Source organism: Periplaneta americana, chromosome 1 (genome assembly GCF_040183065.1).
Source record: "Periplaneta americana isolate PAMFEO1 chromosome 1, P.americana_PAMFEO1_priV1, whole genome shotgun sequence".
NCBI lineage: Eukaryota > Metazoa > Arthropoda > Insecta > Blattodea > Blattidae > Periplaneta > Periplaneta americana.
The window spans coordinates 90771455-90785870 of record NC_091117.1 but is presented as its reverse complement, the minus strand read 5'-3'; the positions used below and the strand labels follow the sequence as shown (position 1 = coordinate 90785870).

Genomic DNA, 14416 nt, shown 5'->3' with positions numbered 1-14416 from the left:
CATTGCCCTATATATTACAAAAATTATATTGCTCATAATGTAGAAGTCAAGTACTCTACTTTTTTTTTTTTCAGATGAATGAATGAATTCCCCTTATTTTCCTTCAATTAACTGAAGAAATCAACACATTAAACGAAATTAGATAACAATGATAATAATAATAATAATAATAATAATAATAATAATAATAATAATAATAATAATAATTCATTCTAGTACCGAGGTCATTGAAAGCATGGGGCTCTACCTCCATGCCCCCCAAATGCCTTCTTGGCATGTTACGGGGATACCTTTACCTTTTACCTTTAATAATAATAATAATAATAATGAAGTCCATTACCATACACTTGTCAACAAAATTAAACACAATTTTGTTAAAAGATAAAGACAATGAATGAATCACTCAATGAAAGAGAATACAGGTTCAAATTGATGCCACAGTGAAGTGCAATGAATGAAGCAATTATGTTAGGTGGTGAAAAAGGTTAATGTAAGTAGGCTGGTGATGAAGTGGGTCGTAGTTCTTGAGTGGGATACCAAGCATCCCTTGATGGAATGGCCCCTCTTAGTAAGTTATATCTGAAGTTACCGTTATACTGATTACTGCGAAAATGGCTTGCACATATATAGGCCCTTCTGTAAGGATGAGGATTTTCTGCCACAGCTGCCCACATGTGGTACCTGTTACAATCAAAATTCTATTATTATCTTAAAAAAAATACACAAACCAGGGTTGGTATTAATTTAAATTAATGATTTAATCATGATGTAAATAAAATAATTTTCATTTTATTTACATCAAATAATTGTTACTACTTAAATCACAGATTAAAATTATATGCACCTAACATGATTAAGATGAGAAATTAACTTCCTGAAAAAAAAAAAATATAAACGTTTTTACATATGACTGTTCTGCTGCTTCTTAAAACTATTAGCAATATATATGAGTAGCAAACTTGCATCTCTGCAATGAACAAAATATTTTCTATGGTGAAATATATTTTTCTCCCTATGAATTCATATAAAATTCCACCACAGAAAAATCTTTGTTTATTACAGACATATAATTCTAGCATTTTCTGAAGAAATGGACAGGTTTTGAAAGTTTGCTTCTCATATGTATTTTCCCAACTCCTAATTAAGGAGCAACAGAACACATGGTACAGGTAGTCAAGTAGAGCCTACTTTCGGAATCACCACCTAATTAAAGCACAGTATGATGCTGAGGATTGAAATGAATAGTTGTAGCTCATAACAATATTCAAAGTAAAAGTTGCACAATGCCAAATGGTCTACGTATTTATTCTGAAAACACACAATGCTAAGCTCTTCTGATAAATTTATTTGTAAATATTAATCTCCCTAAATAGTTGAATTCTTTTCTAATGAATAACAAACTGAGCATAATATCTTGCCTAAGTCTAAGCTAATTATTATTATCATTAAGTGCAGGTTATTAGTGCTGTAACTCTTCATGTATTAATAATGAGGCCTATGTGTAAACATAGTAAATTATTTTTGAAGAGATGTTGTTAATTACTTAAAATAACACATTAACAAAATACACAATTATGTAGGAACTAATGCACAAATTAAGTTTAAATGAATTACAAAAGAAGGCAAAAACTCATTTTAATAAACAAATATGAATTTGACAAATAATTCTCACTTAAATTTAAAAATCACTACAGTTTACCAACCCTGACTATTTACTGATGATATATAAGGATATCTTTGCATTGAGCTTATGCCAATGCCATTGCTTACCTTTTAAGCTGTGCTGCATTACTTGGCGCAGGAAACAGGAATAACCAGGTCTTCTCATTACTATCCGATTTCTTACAGTACACTGCAGCACATTCACAGTGTAAAACTCCGCCATTTGTCTTTCTATTAACTGAAACAAACCAGCAGTAGCCTAGTATCATATAGTGCATTAATAACACTACATTTCATAGAACAATAGAAGGATTGCAGTATAATCAATGTTTGTGAAATATTCCTGGAAGAATTCTATCCACGAGTCTATAAAAATAATAAATATCTCCGGCAATTTAACTCTTTTTATTTATCAAAATTATTCCAGTAAAGGTACTACTGTTAACTGTAAAGTCAAATTTCTAAAATATAGCTTTTCGGGAACAACACTTCTTTACTATTGCGTTACCAAGCTAAGGTACCCCGCCATCCTTTGGTAACGCAACTGTAACGAATTACACCGAGAACAACATATTTAGTCATATCAGATTCTGTCCCACGAATTTTAAGATGTCTGACCAACTTAACTTAGCTATATACAAAAATAAGATGTTCGTTCATACCCAAAGTGTATATTAACTCTGTTAGCTTACCTTTAAAGCTCTTGGCGTAATTGTAGTTAGGCCTAATACACAGAAATCAGTTCATCATGTGGTAGTGGTAGAAGGAAGGTAATCGCGTTCTGAAGTTTATCCCTGAAAACAATTACAGATCTCAGTTTAATAAACGTTTAAGATATGATGGAAGAATTCAGTTTAAATTAGAAAACATGACGGTGCAGTTAAGCTGCATCTACACGGTTCAGTTTTTCATGCTCGTACGTACGCAGTCTGGGAAGAATATTGAAAGAATCAAGTTTAAAGCGCATGTTGAATTAAGATACATTAAGATTTTCTATCTACAAGGTACGCCATATTAATATTAAAATACCAAAATACCATGTGATGGAGTGTAAAAACCGATTATAGTTTCACTGACCAAATTCTGCAGCAGCGAAAGCTAAAATAATATATTATCCTGCACATTGTGTGCACTTCCGTTATTATTAAATACCAATCTTGCAGGCATTGCTTGAATGTGTGAAGTTGAAAGAAAAGTTGAACTGTGTAGATGTAATCTCAAACATATTTCTTTCTTACCTTTAACGTTGCGAATTATTTCTTGTTGCAGGAAAGCACCAGTAACTTCTCAATTAACTCGATCTGTTCAAATTTCTTCCTTAAGCAGCCATGTTTGTCCATTCCATAATTTATACAAGATTTAAAGAGAATAGGAATGCCAACATCCAACAATTGATCAACTGAACAAATGAGGTTAATAGGTCATACACAGTACACTAATATGGCTACTTTGTCCTCGAATGAAAATGCAAAATAACTATATAGTAATAGTAATAATAATCCGAATATTATAAAACTGACACATTCTGTAAATAATGGATATTAATAATATCTGTTTAAAACTGTCATATTGGCAAAACTTATAACCAAAGAACTTTCGAAACCAAAGAGTTTTGTACTGCTAATTTTACAAACTCTGTGATCGAAATACAGCCAGCGTTGTCCTGACCACATGCGGCAAACTATGGAACGTCTATGAGCATCCAACATCTATCATTTGAGTTAAACCCCCCCTGCAGTAGACTAGCTAGCTGTATCACCTAATGTCAGAATAAGCTTCTCAAGAAAACTGAGAGAACTATGTTTTCTTCAGAGCAACTGACTGGGGGTGTTTGTGCCAAATAGTCATACCCACAGGGTCATTTTCACTCTGTCCTTCACTGCGGTAGCAATATAATGACCCACTCTTCGCATTGGTATTTGTTCTTACTTTACCGTTACCTCTTAAAGGATACACAATGTTAGCATGGCAAAAGAATGTCCTTTTTTTTTTTTTTTTTGACAGAATACGTTATTATTTTCAATTATTAAATTATTTTTATGCATTAGAGACGAAGGAATAATCTTTTATAAACAATTTTCAAACATATAACTTATGAGTCAAGTAGAGAGAAAACTGATGAAGAAAAACATCATCATCATCATCCTCTTATCATGTACTCCTTTCAGAAGGTCGATTCCAAATATGCCATCATTCGTCTCTATCTTCCCAAACTTTTTTTCTGTTTATTTCGTCCCACATGTATCCCCATTCTTGTAAGTTCTTCTGAATTTGATCTATCCTTCTTTCATGTGGTCTCCCCATCGGTCGTCTTCCTTTCAAAATATGTAATATATGCCAAAATATTATTATGCACCAAAATTTGTAAGAATTTGTAACTTAAAACTTCGGAATAATGATTCCTTTGCTTTGATGTGATTCGCCGACATTTTAGCATTTCTTTTTCTTATATGTAATTACTTAAAATCCGGGCTCTGCTTATGACCACAAGCATAAATGCGTGAAGGTGCAGGCATGTGAACTCACTCTTTTTCCTTCTTCTTCTTCCTCCTCTGTAAGGGTGTAGACTGCACTTAAACACGAATGGCTTATTTTGTACCTCAAAAACTGGAAATCAACCCAGGAGTGGGTGACCAGTTTCGCGATGCTGCTGTGTTTTTTTACATGCACACATATGCACATACACACGCAAACACAAGCACAAGCATGCACACACACATGTCCATTAATCTATCTTGACATCCCTCATGGTGCTACAGTTCTTTCTGGAGTTTGTTCCATTCAGTAAGCACCTCATTCTTCATTATCTTTAATGTGTAAAATATTCATAAATAATGTTTTTGAAGGAAATAAGTTTTGTGTCGCTATACTTGAGTGATCTTCTTTGTTTACTTCCTTTCTTTTCTACTTTCTTACAGTTTTATTTCTTCATGTGTTCATTTTTTTTTTCTTCTTTCATTATTACTGTTACATGTGGTGAATAGATTTGTCTTTGTATTTCAGGTCATGGTCAGATAGAAGACGTTTTACTAAACAAAGAAAGCACCAAAGACTACAGAGACCAACTCTCCCAGAAGGAACCAAGCTAATCAAATTTCCACTTCCTGTCCAAAATCAGGGTAAGCACTTTAACATTATCTTATAAGGCTAGTAAGTAATGCGAAATTATTTAACATTCTTACTTAGTCTCATATTATAAATTTATATGTTAAATTTATTGTTTACATTAAAACAATGTTAGATGAACGTTTTCGGCATTAAAAATGTCATCAGATCATGAGGTTAAAATACGATAAATATCAAAATATGAACACTTAACATTTGTGAAATACAAGAATTCTACATATGCCGGTTATTAAAATAATAAATTGAAAGTATATACAAATAATGATAAACTGATATTTGATATTACAACATGGTGCGTGATGCATTAAAACAAGTATTGTATGTTGTAATCTTCATCGTGAGATGATAAGGTCTTGCTTGAGTGGCATATTACTTGTTATGTGGTTCAGTTAAGATGCATTGTGAACTGCAATTAAACGGAATATTAATAATATTAAGCAAGCTATGATTTGTTTTTGAATCTTTATTTTATGTAAGATGATAAAGACCATCATGTGTATGTTTCCATTTTTTGCAGATTTAGTACTGCTGTTATCTGAAATTACAATACAGTACAATGCAAATTACAAATTGTTAAAAGTACATAACTTAATATTTATGAAATCTTTTTCATATTTTAAATATTATATACTACTTAACCTTAACCTCAATGGTAAACCAACTATACTTATTGTAATTGTTCGACTGCCATAATAAAACAGTATTACCTACCATTGATAAAGTCATCTAAGGATTCAGTGTATGAATCAGGAACATATGCTTCACCAGAAGACTCAACATTGCTACCAGCTCTCATTTTCATTTTCACCACTACGGACTTGGTTCAGTATGGCAGTGAAGGTTACATGAATTACTTCACCTCTTCTGGACTAAGATGACATCTCTGAGAAAGTAACTGAAATATTGGCTTGGTTCACTATGGCAGTGAATAGAGTAGGTTTGCTGTACCTTGTACATGAATTATCACATTTTTATGAAGAAGTGGACTTGATCTGCTATGGTTGTAAACTCCTCAATTAAAGGTCACTGACTGATCTTGTGAAGGTAAGATGGATTGAAATGAGTTGTAGTTGCATTGCTAATTTAAATTTCATCTTTACTTTCCTCAGATGGTGGTAAAGGTCATCCTAATGTTCGAGGACCAAAGAAGGAGTGGATAATGAATCCAAATGGCAAGAGCTATGTTTGTATCCTGCACGAATATGTTCAACATGCTCTCAAGAAACAACCATCATATGAATTCAAAGAATTAGGTAACTAGTGGATTCCATATTTTTTTATTTTGTTACTGGGGAACACAATAATCAGGATGAGGATTATGAGCATTTATAAAAAAATACTACTTCACAATTTTTTGTTCTTCTGCATCACATTTCATTGATGTTATTGGTTTTCTTATGAACTCATCCCTAAGTGCTATGCTTGGAACACTTTTTCAAGTTTCGTTGATCTCACTAACCCTTTTCCTCTTGCTTGCTGCTTTAAGGGTGTCACTGCCCTTGGACACTAATCAGGTGAATTGCACTAATTGACTATATTCTCACGCATCTTAGCGAGAAATACTGAAATCTCTTTTTCTCTTGGAAAACCTACCCGATATTTTCGTACATTTCAGTGAATAACTCTTTCTTACTCGAAATGTTTCCCCACCAGAAATTTCCAGAGATAGTTTCGGCAGGCCTCTGCATGCCTATCTCTCTCTCCCCCTCTTCCTCTCTCCCCCTCTCCCTTCCCCTTCCCCTCTCCCACAATTTTTTTTGTCTGAAATTATCAGCCCAAGCAGTCCGCATATTGCAGTGTGATTTCGTTATGAAGTGTTCAAGATTTCTAACTTAGAACAAAGTGTCCTTAATAAAATGTCCTTATGTACAGAGTGGCACACAAAATGTCATACCCTTTCCTTTACATATATACATATTTATTTGTATTGAAGTAGTACAAAAACGGTACAGAATTAATCATTATAGGCTGGAAAATGTTTTCTAAGGAATAAAATGTTCAATATGAATGCCATTTTTCCTCATAATCTCTTGCAAACAAACCATTATGTTCGTCACCTCTCTTCGACACAAACAAACCATTATGTTCGTCACCTCTCTTCGACACAAGTCTTCAGATAGTGCAAGACATGTGAACGGTATTGCGAATAAATAGAACATTCTATTTGGGGCAAGGGAATATCCTCACATACTGCACGAGAAAGAAATGTATAGGACAAAATTTTAATATATGGGTCGCAATTTCCGAGTCGTGAAATCATCTATCCATTTTTCTTTGTTGAAGCTGTCAACCAAGTTCAGTACAAAGCCATGTTAGAAAACAGTTTTATCTCCCATTTCTTGGCCTATGCAAACTCAGTGATTGATGCAGGATGGAGCCTCTCCACACCATAGGCGGAGTTATGGGGGGGCACTGCCCCCCCAAACTTGGCCGAATTCTTTTTTTTTCTATTAACGTTATAAAATATTGCATTCAAAACATTTTTTTTTCTTTTGTTTATGATTAAGTTTCTATGCTTAAATTGACGAATTAATGTCTTCAGACTATGTGCCAGGACTATAATATTTATTTTAAATTTCTGAATGTTTAAGAATTTCTGGATCACATTTAAGGAATGGAAGCACTGTAATTTTTTTTTTGTAACACCTGTACTGATGTGTTAGAACTCTGCAGGTGTTCAAGCAGCCACTTGGAGAAATATGAATAACATACTGCACAACAATGCAGAAAAAAGAAAAGTGATCCCGGTATAATGTGTGAACTTAAAGACGAGATTAAGTAAAATAATTAGAATTTACATTTGATATGACATCTTGCTTTTTAAATAAACAGATCAAGTAAATGTAAAATGGTCCACCGCTGTGGAGTAATGGTTAGCATGTCTGGCCATGAAACAAGCGGGCCCAGGTTCAAATCCTGGTTGGGACAAGTTACTTGGTTGGGGGGTTTCCGAGGGCTTTCCTCAACCAGTTGAAGCAGAATTGCTGGGTAATTTTCAGTTTGGACCTCGGACTCATTTCACCATCATTAATTCACATATCATCATCCATACAATAGTCCGGGTTAAATTCACGGTGCAGCATGCTGTACTTGTACCCAATCATTCACAGAATAGGAGTGGCAAGCACAGGCTGCAGTGCAAGCCTTCGGGTCCTTCCTCCGTACAAAAGGGAAAAAAAAAAGTAAAATCGTCGGTATATTTTGTTACAGTTTTACTTTATTTTACAATATCTTTATTAAATAATCATATTCCGATATACTGTACCAAGGTCAAGTTATAACAGGGGAGAAGATAAATGATGTCCTCCATGATCTCATTATATCGGGATTCTATGGATTTGCTTTGTCCTCCCAAGGAAACGGTTCTCTCTCCACCTATGGTCCACACATTGTAAATACCATTCTTGATTTTCTGCTCGAGACGTTTGATGTTCTTGTGATGTTCCATTGGTTTCCTGAAAGACACAAGGGCAGCAAAATGTGGCTGCCTCATAGCCCGGACATTAAATCTGTGTTATTAATTTTTATGAGGATTCCTTAAAGAGGAAGTGTTCCATAGGAAGCCAGAAAATGTAGTGTAGCTAAGAGTCCATATAAGGAGTTGTGCTGTGCACTATCTAAAGATTTGTGTCGAAGAGTGGTGACTAACATCTGGGTTCGTTGAAAAAGGTTCTGAGGAAAAATGACGGTCATATTGCACATGTTATTCCTTAGGAAACATCTTCCAGTCTATAATGATTAATTCTGTACCGACGACATTTCTTACGACATCCTGCATGATTCTTTGTGAAGTTGGCATCATGGAGAATAAGAAGTATGTCAAAGAAAATTTAATATAAAATATCAAAATTCTACAATACCACTTGCTGCTTTCAACATCAAGGCTGTGTTGACCTGGAGAGTTGCATTTTATACTGGATCCCCTATGTTAATAACTGATGATAATGAACTTTATATTCTGATGAATGTGAAATAGAAGGTAATAAGAGACAATTAAATTGTGGCAGAAAGTAATAACGTTTTAAGGCATATGTTACGAAAAGAAAACATATGAAGTGGAGTTTGAAGAAAATGTTGATTTCTAAGCATTGCTTCAAGTAATTTCTTAAATTTTTAGTTTGGGTTTGTGTCTAGTTACGCCTTTTGGAAGTGAAACGTGGTGGAGTCATGACAAACTTAGTTTCTTAATCTAACTTGATGTGAGTAATTCTCATTGATAAAATACCTTTACTTACAGAAAATGCTGCTACACCATATGCAGCAACAGTAACGATCAACTCTATGCAATATGGTGTAGGTTATGGGACCAGTAAGAAGCAAGCAAAGTCTGAGGCAGCTAGGGCAACTCTTGAGATTTTAATTCCAGAAATGAGGGATAAGATACAAGAAGACAAGCGTGTAGGAGCACGTGGGACCAGTAAAGGCCAAGATACAGATCTTTCAGTAAGATGCTTTTATTTCTAGTATTTTCCAAGAATGTTTTAATCAGAGAATTTAAATTCTCTCACCTACTCATTCATTCATAGTTTAATGTGTGTGTCTAATTGCCAGATTTCAAGTTTGACAATGATCATTCTGGAAGATTTATTATAGTAAAGGTTAATGACCAAAATATAATCTATAGAGGAACTGCGTCTAAAATGGGCAGGTGAATTATCTCCTCACAAAAGTATTGTCATATATCAGAAATGTATGAGACAACAAGGCATAGACACTTGTTTTATATGTTTCTTAAGCCAGATATCTTAACGCCATTTTATGTTTATGAGATTCTTTGTTTAGAAACACCTACGAAAGATTTTCCTTCAGTGCAAGTATTTTTTTTTATTTCATTATTTATGCTAAAATGAACAGTTTACTATTTAGTCCGAATAAAATTATCACTTAGAGTTTATTTTGCTCACTTCACTAATGATATCCGTAATTGTCATTACACTTCAAATAATAAGGAAATAGACATGGTGTGTTAAATATAAAGATCCCCATGTTAGGACTATAGGTATTCAGTTTTTGCTCAGGTTTATGGCTTAATTTTATGGTTGAGTTGACAAGTCATTATAAATTAATTTATATATAATCTAGTGGGGGCGTGTGGTAGCTTTGTGGTTAAGACATTGCACTGTGGAAGATCGCTGGTTCGATTCCTTATTGGATCATGGATTTTCTTCCTTAATTTAATCCTTCTAGCCACACTGTGGCCCTGCGATTTGCTCAGCTCCGAACAGATATGAGTGCCAGGGGTCCTCTATGTTACATGCCAAAATGTTTATTGTGTAATGCACTTAACTGAGTGAATTAAATTTTGTGTGCTCTGTTGGTACAATGAGTGATTCAATTAGACTAGATGGAACAGTCTTATGTTTTCGTGAAAGAAGTGATTGGTTCTGTTCTGGTGCGTGGAAAATTACACACTATGTTTTGCTTCATGATAAAAAGATATTATTGTATGCTAGTTAAATAATGAAATTACATTCAAAGGTTGCAATTCAAGCAGTAGAGAGCATCTGTTACATGTCCCAAAATTGAAAAAAATTAAAGAAATTCATAACATGATAAAACAAATTCAAAATGTAGGTAAAAACATAGCTTTACAATGGATTCCAGGACATTGTAGTATAAATGGAAATGAGAAAGCTGACATGTAAGCAAAAAAAGGACAAAAACATTTGTCATCAAATAACCCATACGTTTTCATGTGAGTCTATAAAACGAATCATAAAAAAGAAAATTGCCTGTAATAATTACAATTTCAAATTAGTCAGTGAAAATGATAATTCTAATTGGAGGAAAATTCTCAAGGAGCCTGAATTGATACCTGAAGCATCTCATAAATCAGCTGTAACTCTGTTTGGGTTGATCACTGAACATGATTACCTAACCAAACGTCTCTACAGGATTGGAATAACTACCACACCAAACTGTCTTGTATACCATCAGGAAGTAGAGGTGGATATGTATCACATAGATATATGTGAAGTTCGTAAGACACATGAGGAGCATCGTTTCAAATCATATTATGTCCAAAAAGAACAAAATTTTACAGGAAGAACGAGAAACTGAATACTCTTAATTTGAGTAACTTTTCACAAAGTGAAAAATGTAAAGTTATTATGCTTGAGGCATACTTCAAGGAACTTGAAAAAATGAAATCACTTTTCAATTGTGTTCTTAAAATTGAAGGAAAATGTGTTGGAACATTTTGATATACAAAGTGTACATAACTTCTTCCTGTTGTCATAATGTATTTAATGTGATAAATTAATGCATGAAAGCCATTATTATTGTTATTATTAAACAAGACATTATTTTGTTAATACAAAAAAGAAATATACACATTAAACAAATTTTGATGTAGGCCTACAGAGTGTTCATAACATTCATCCAGCTGGATTCATGATGTTTGAATCTTTTTCACATTTTTTCGAATCCTCCTCCTTCTAAGCAGCCACAAGTAGCCATACTACCATCATCCTCATTACTAGTTACCACAGCAACTGCATTGATGATGTTAGCATAGAAATCTAAAGCTTCACACAATTGAATTAAGCTGCCGTTTTTTTAACTACATGTATTCCTTCCTGCTATAAGTTACTATAGGTCATAGAAAGAAATGAAACAGTAATTTTACATTTTAAAAATTTGAGAGTAGTTTTCAGCCCATTTCCCTTCTCCGACATCAACCCCTCCCCCCCCCACTTCGTAAGAAAGAGGTAAAGACCTGAAGATTTGAATATTGACTTAGTATTGCATTAAATTAAATTAAAATTATAGAATTTCTACATTCATAAAAATATTGCCAGAATGTGATAAATGTTTGTAGATAGTCTTACAATTCCTGTATTCTTCATTAAAATCTATTTTTTACATACTTTGCCTCAGATTTCAGTTTATATGCATGTTTTGCTTGCCTTTGCTTCTTCCAGCATCATCCTCAACTGTCACCTACGAGTACTGAGTATTTAGCATTGTCGAGAAGAATGCGCTAGATTTTCATTATAACTAACATAAAAATGTAATTAATTCATTTCCTTTATACCAATTCTATAACATGAATGTTGGACGTAATACGATATAAAACAGACACTATTAAGGACTGAATATGATTTGAAACAACCACTACTTTTAAGCAGTCATTTACACTGTTAGTGAATACGATTTGATACAATCAGATTTCATAACATGGAAGACCGCATCAATTTTGTCCACCAGTGGACATAATACGATTTGAAACGATGCTCCTCACATTGTGTTCTAATATCGAAATATTGGTAAGCAAGAAAGATAATAACTTTATTCTTAAATCGAGAACATAAAATACTACATTACTGTAAAACAAATTCGAAACAACAATTATGTCACTTTTTTAAAGAAATGTAAGGAATTCAAGTAAAAAGAAAAAAAAAAGCAACAAATTACGGAAACCTTAATTTGTTTTATGGAAAGTCATTGCTGGATGACTCAATATTTTGAGACGAAAACCACATAATTCATTTCATACATTTATACGTCAGTCTTTTTTTTTTCTCGCAAGAATAGAATTAAAGTATTTAGTAAAAGTTTCTTTTAATAACAAATCAGTTTGTAAAAAATGAAATATCTGTTGCAGACTTGGTTAGAACATATTATTTTGTAATGAATGTTAACCTGCTAGTGTTTCTGGCTTGTTTACTCAGCTGTCTGAAGAGAGGTCTGAACCTCACATGTGATACCAACAAGGCACTACTTATGAGGCAACTAGGCCAGGAGATAATGGGGTAGGGTGGCCAGTTTAAAAATGAGCTTAAAGCATTGGTTAATTGAGAAAAAAATATATTCTTCTGCTCAACGAGTTAAATGGATCTGAATCAGCAGAGCCTTTGGGTGTTGGGGGGGGGGGGATCATAATGAACAGAAGATGAAGCCTTGCTTGGAATGTAAGTCTGAGAGTTTAAATAACGAAAATAGAATTGTAGGAACTCCAACCATTTTAATATAGGCACCATATTTTTATGTTATGGTGGTTATATCACTTACATAACCACCAAACTGTTTTGAGGACCACACCTGTTGGTTAATGGGTCCATATGACCTAACCAGGAGGATTGGCAGACAACTCCACCGACCATATTCCTTCTTCCCCTCTTAGGGGATGCTTATACATACCATGGCAGGTAAGCGTGCTGAAATGGCACTTCTTCCATTTTTTTTGGAATAGTTGGAATACTGTAACTTGGTCCCCAGAATCTCATATGTTAAAAATAGGTGCACCATGAGAAGGTGAGGCTGGGATTTGAGTAGAAGAGATTATGGAATTCACTTTGTTGCTTCTTGCAACCCGAATTTATGAGTAGTAAATCATGCTGAAAAAAGTTCAGTTCCTTTCGAAAAATTAACTACCTCCTGCCTCCTACTAAAATATATATTATATTATATTTTGTTCAATCTAATGACGCCAAAACCATTCCAGGTTATTAAATTTTTTAATTCATTGTTGAATTTCATTGTAAGGTTGTGTTCTTCTATTAAAAATTTATTTAGTATAACATTGTACGCATGTTGCATAATAAATACCTGAAATAAAGTTTCAGTTAGTACAGATGTATAATAGTTTTTTAATTTGAAAATATTAGAAGCTCTCAAATTAAACTCATCCCATTGTAGACGCAGTTCCTCTATGGTATACAGTTTGTGTGGGTTTGTTGGTTTTTTTTTTATATATTGGAATAAAACATTTAAGGTTTAAGTTTCTACAGAAGTTACCCTTCTTAGATCTAATTTTCCGTGGTCCTTATATTTTATATAATTTTATTTATTTCTAGTTTTTTGATGAAATCAAAATTGAGGATCCTCGTGTAGCAGAGCTGTGTGCAAAAACGACAGAACCTTCCCCATATGCCATTCTTCTGACATGTTTGCAAAGGTAGGAAATTGTGTTCGTAGCATTCATTATTTAGGACAACACCTCACTATTCCAATGCACTGTAGTGTTCTTCTTCATAGTGAATTTTTTAATGCATGATTCTCGAAATATGGAGTCTTTAGATCGACAAATAGCATCTGATAAAATTGTACTCTGTATATACAAAGTCTCTTCACACTGAAGTCAAGTAGAGTGAGCAAGTAGCTGACATCCACAGTCTCAGTTAAGTTGGCAATATGGACTTCAAACAAAATTGTGTTCTCCTTTGACCATTCTCTGTATGATTGCAATTTAGAAATTATTGATATTAGATTTACAAATAATTAAAACTAACTAATAAATAAATTGTTCTTTCCTTCGACCATTATCTGAATGTTTGCAATTTAGAAATTATTGGTATTAGAATTAACTAATGAATAAATTGACAGGTAAATTATTCACCATAGTCACAACAGATGATGGTAGTACTTTCCTTGCTATTGCATTGTCCTGTTGAAAGAAGTAGTGATCGATCTCATCTTGATTTAGCAGGGTGATCAATGTATACACTATCTCGGAATAGTGTACATCTAAATTGATGAAACTAGTGAAGGAGGTTAGCCCTATGATTTGTGCTCTTGATATGTTAATCCATACTCTGATTTTCTGTGGATGCATTGTTATTTCTCGTATTACCTGGTAATTGACTGATGATCAAATACGTGAATTTTGAGTAGAGCTGTGCATTTT

At 33.6% G+C, this 14416-nt stretch overlaps 1 protein-coding gene and 1 long non-coding RNA gene across 3 annotated transcripts in view; one reads left to right on the top strand and one right to left on the bottom strand.

Moving 5' to 3' along the window:
* pasha (partner of drosha) overlaps positions 1 to 14416 on the top strand; it is a 63894-nt gene that overhangs the window by 30053 nt on the left and 19425 nt on the right. Inside the window, exons 7-10 of the mRNA XM_069823736.1 lie at positions 4666 to 4781; positions 5898 to 6041; positions 9026 to 9231; positions 13587 to 13687. Coding sequence (XP_069679837.1) covers positions 4666 to 4781; positions 5898 to 6041; positions 9026 to 9231; positions 13587 to 13687 — 567 coding nt within the window. The remainder of the gene's footprint in view (positions 1 to 4665; positions 4782 to 5897; positions 6042 to 9025; positions 9232 to 13586; positions 13688 to 14416) is intronic.
* Positions 9 to 3024, bottom strand: LOC138698059 (uncharacterized). 2 transcript variants are annotated; one of them, XR_011331676.1, is made up of 3 exons: positions 2355 to 2887; positions 1771 to 1900; positions 9 to 681 (listed from the first exon to the last, which is right to left on the bottom strand). It is a non-coding gene; the product is annotated as an uncharacterized lncRNA (long non-coding RNA). The 2 variants fall into 2 exon arrangements; XR_011331674.1 differs by lacking the exon at positions 9 to 681 and adding an exon at positions 2901 to 3024 and having other exon boundaries at positions 1136 to 1900; positions 2355 to 2456.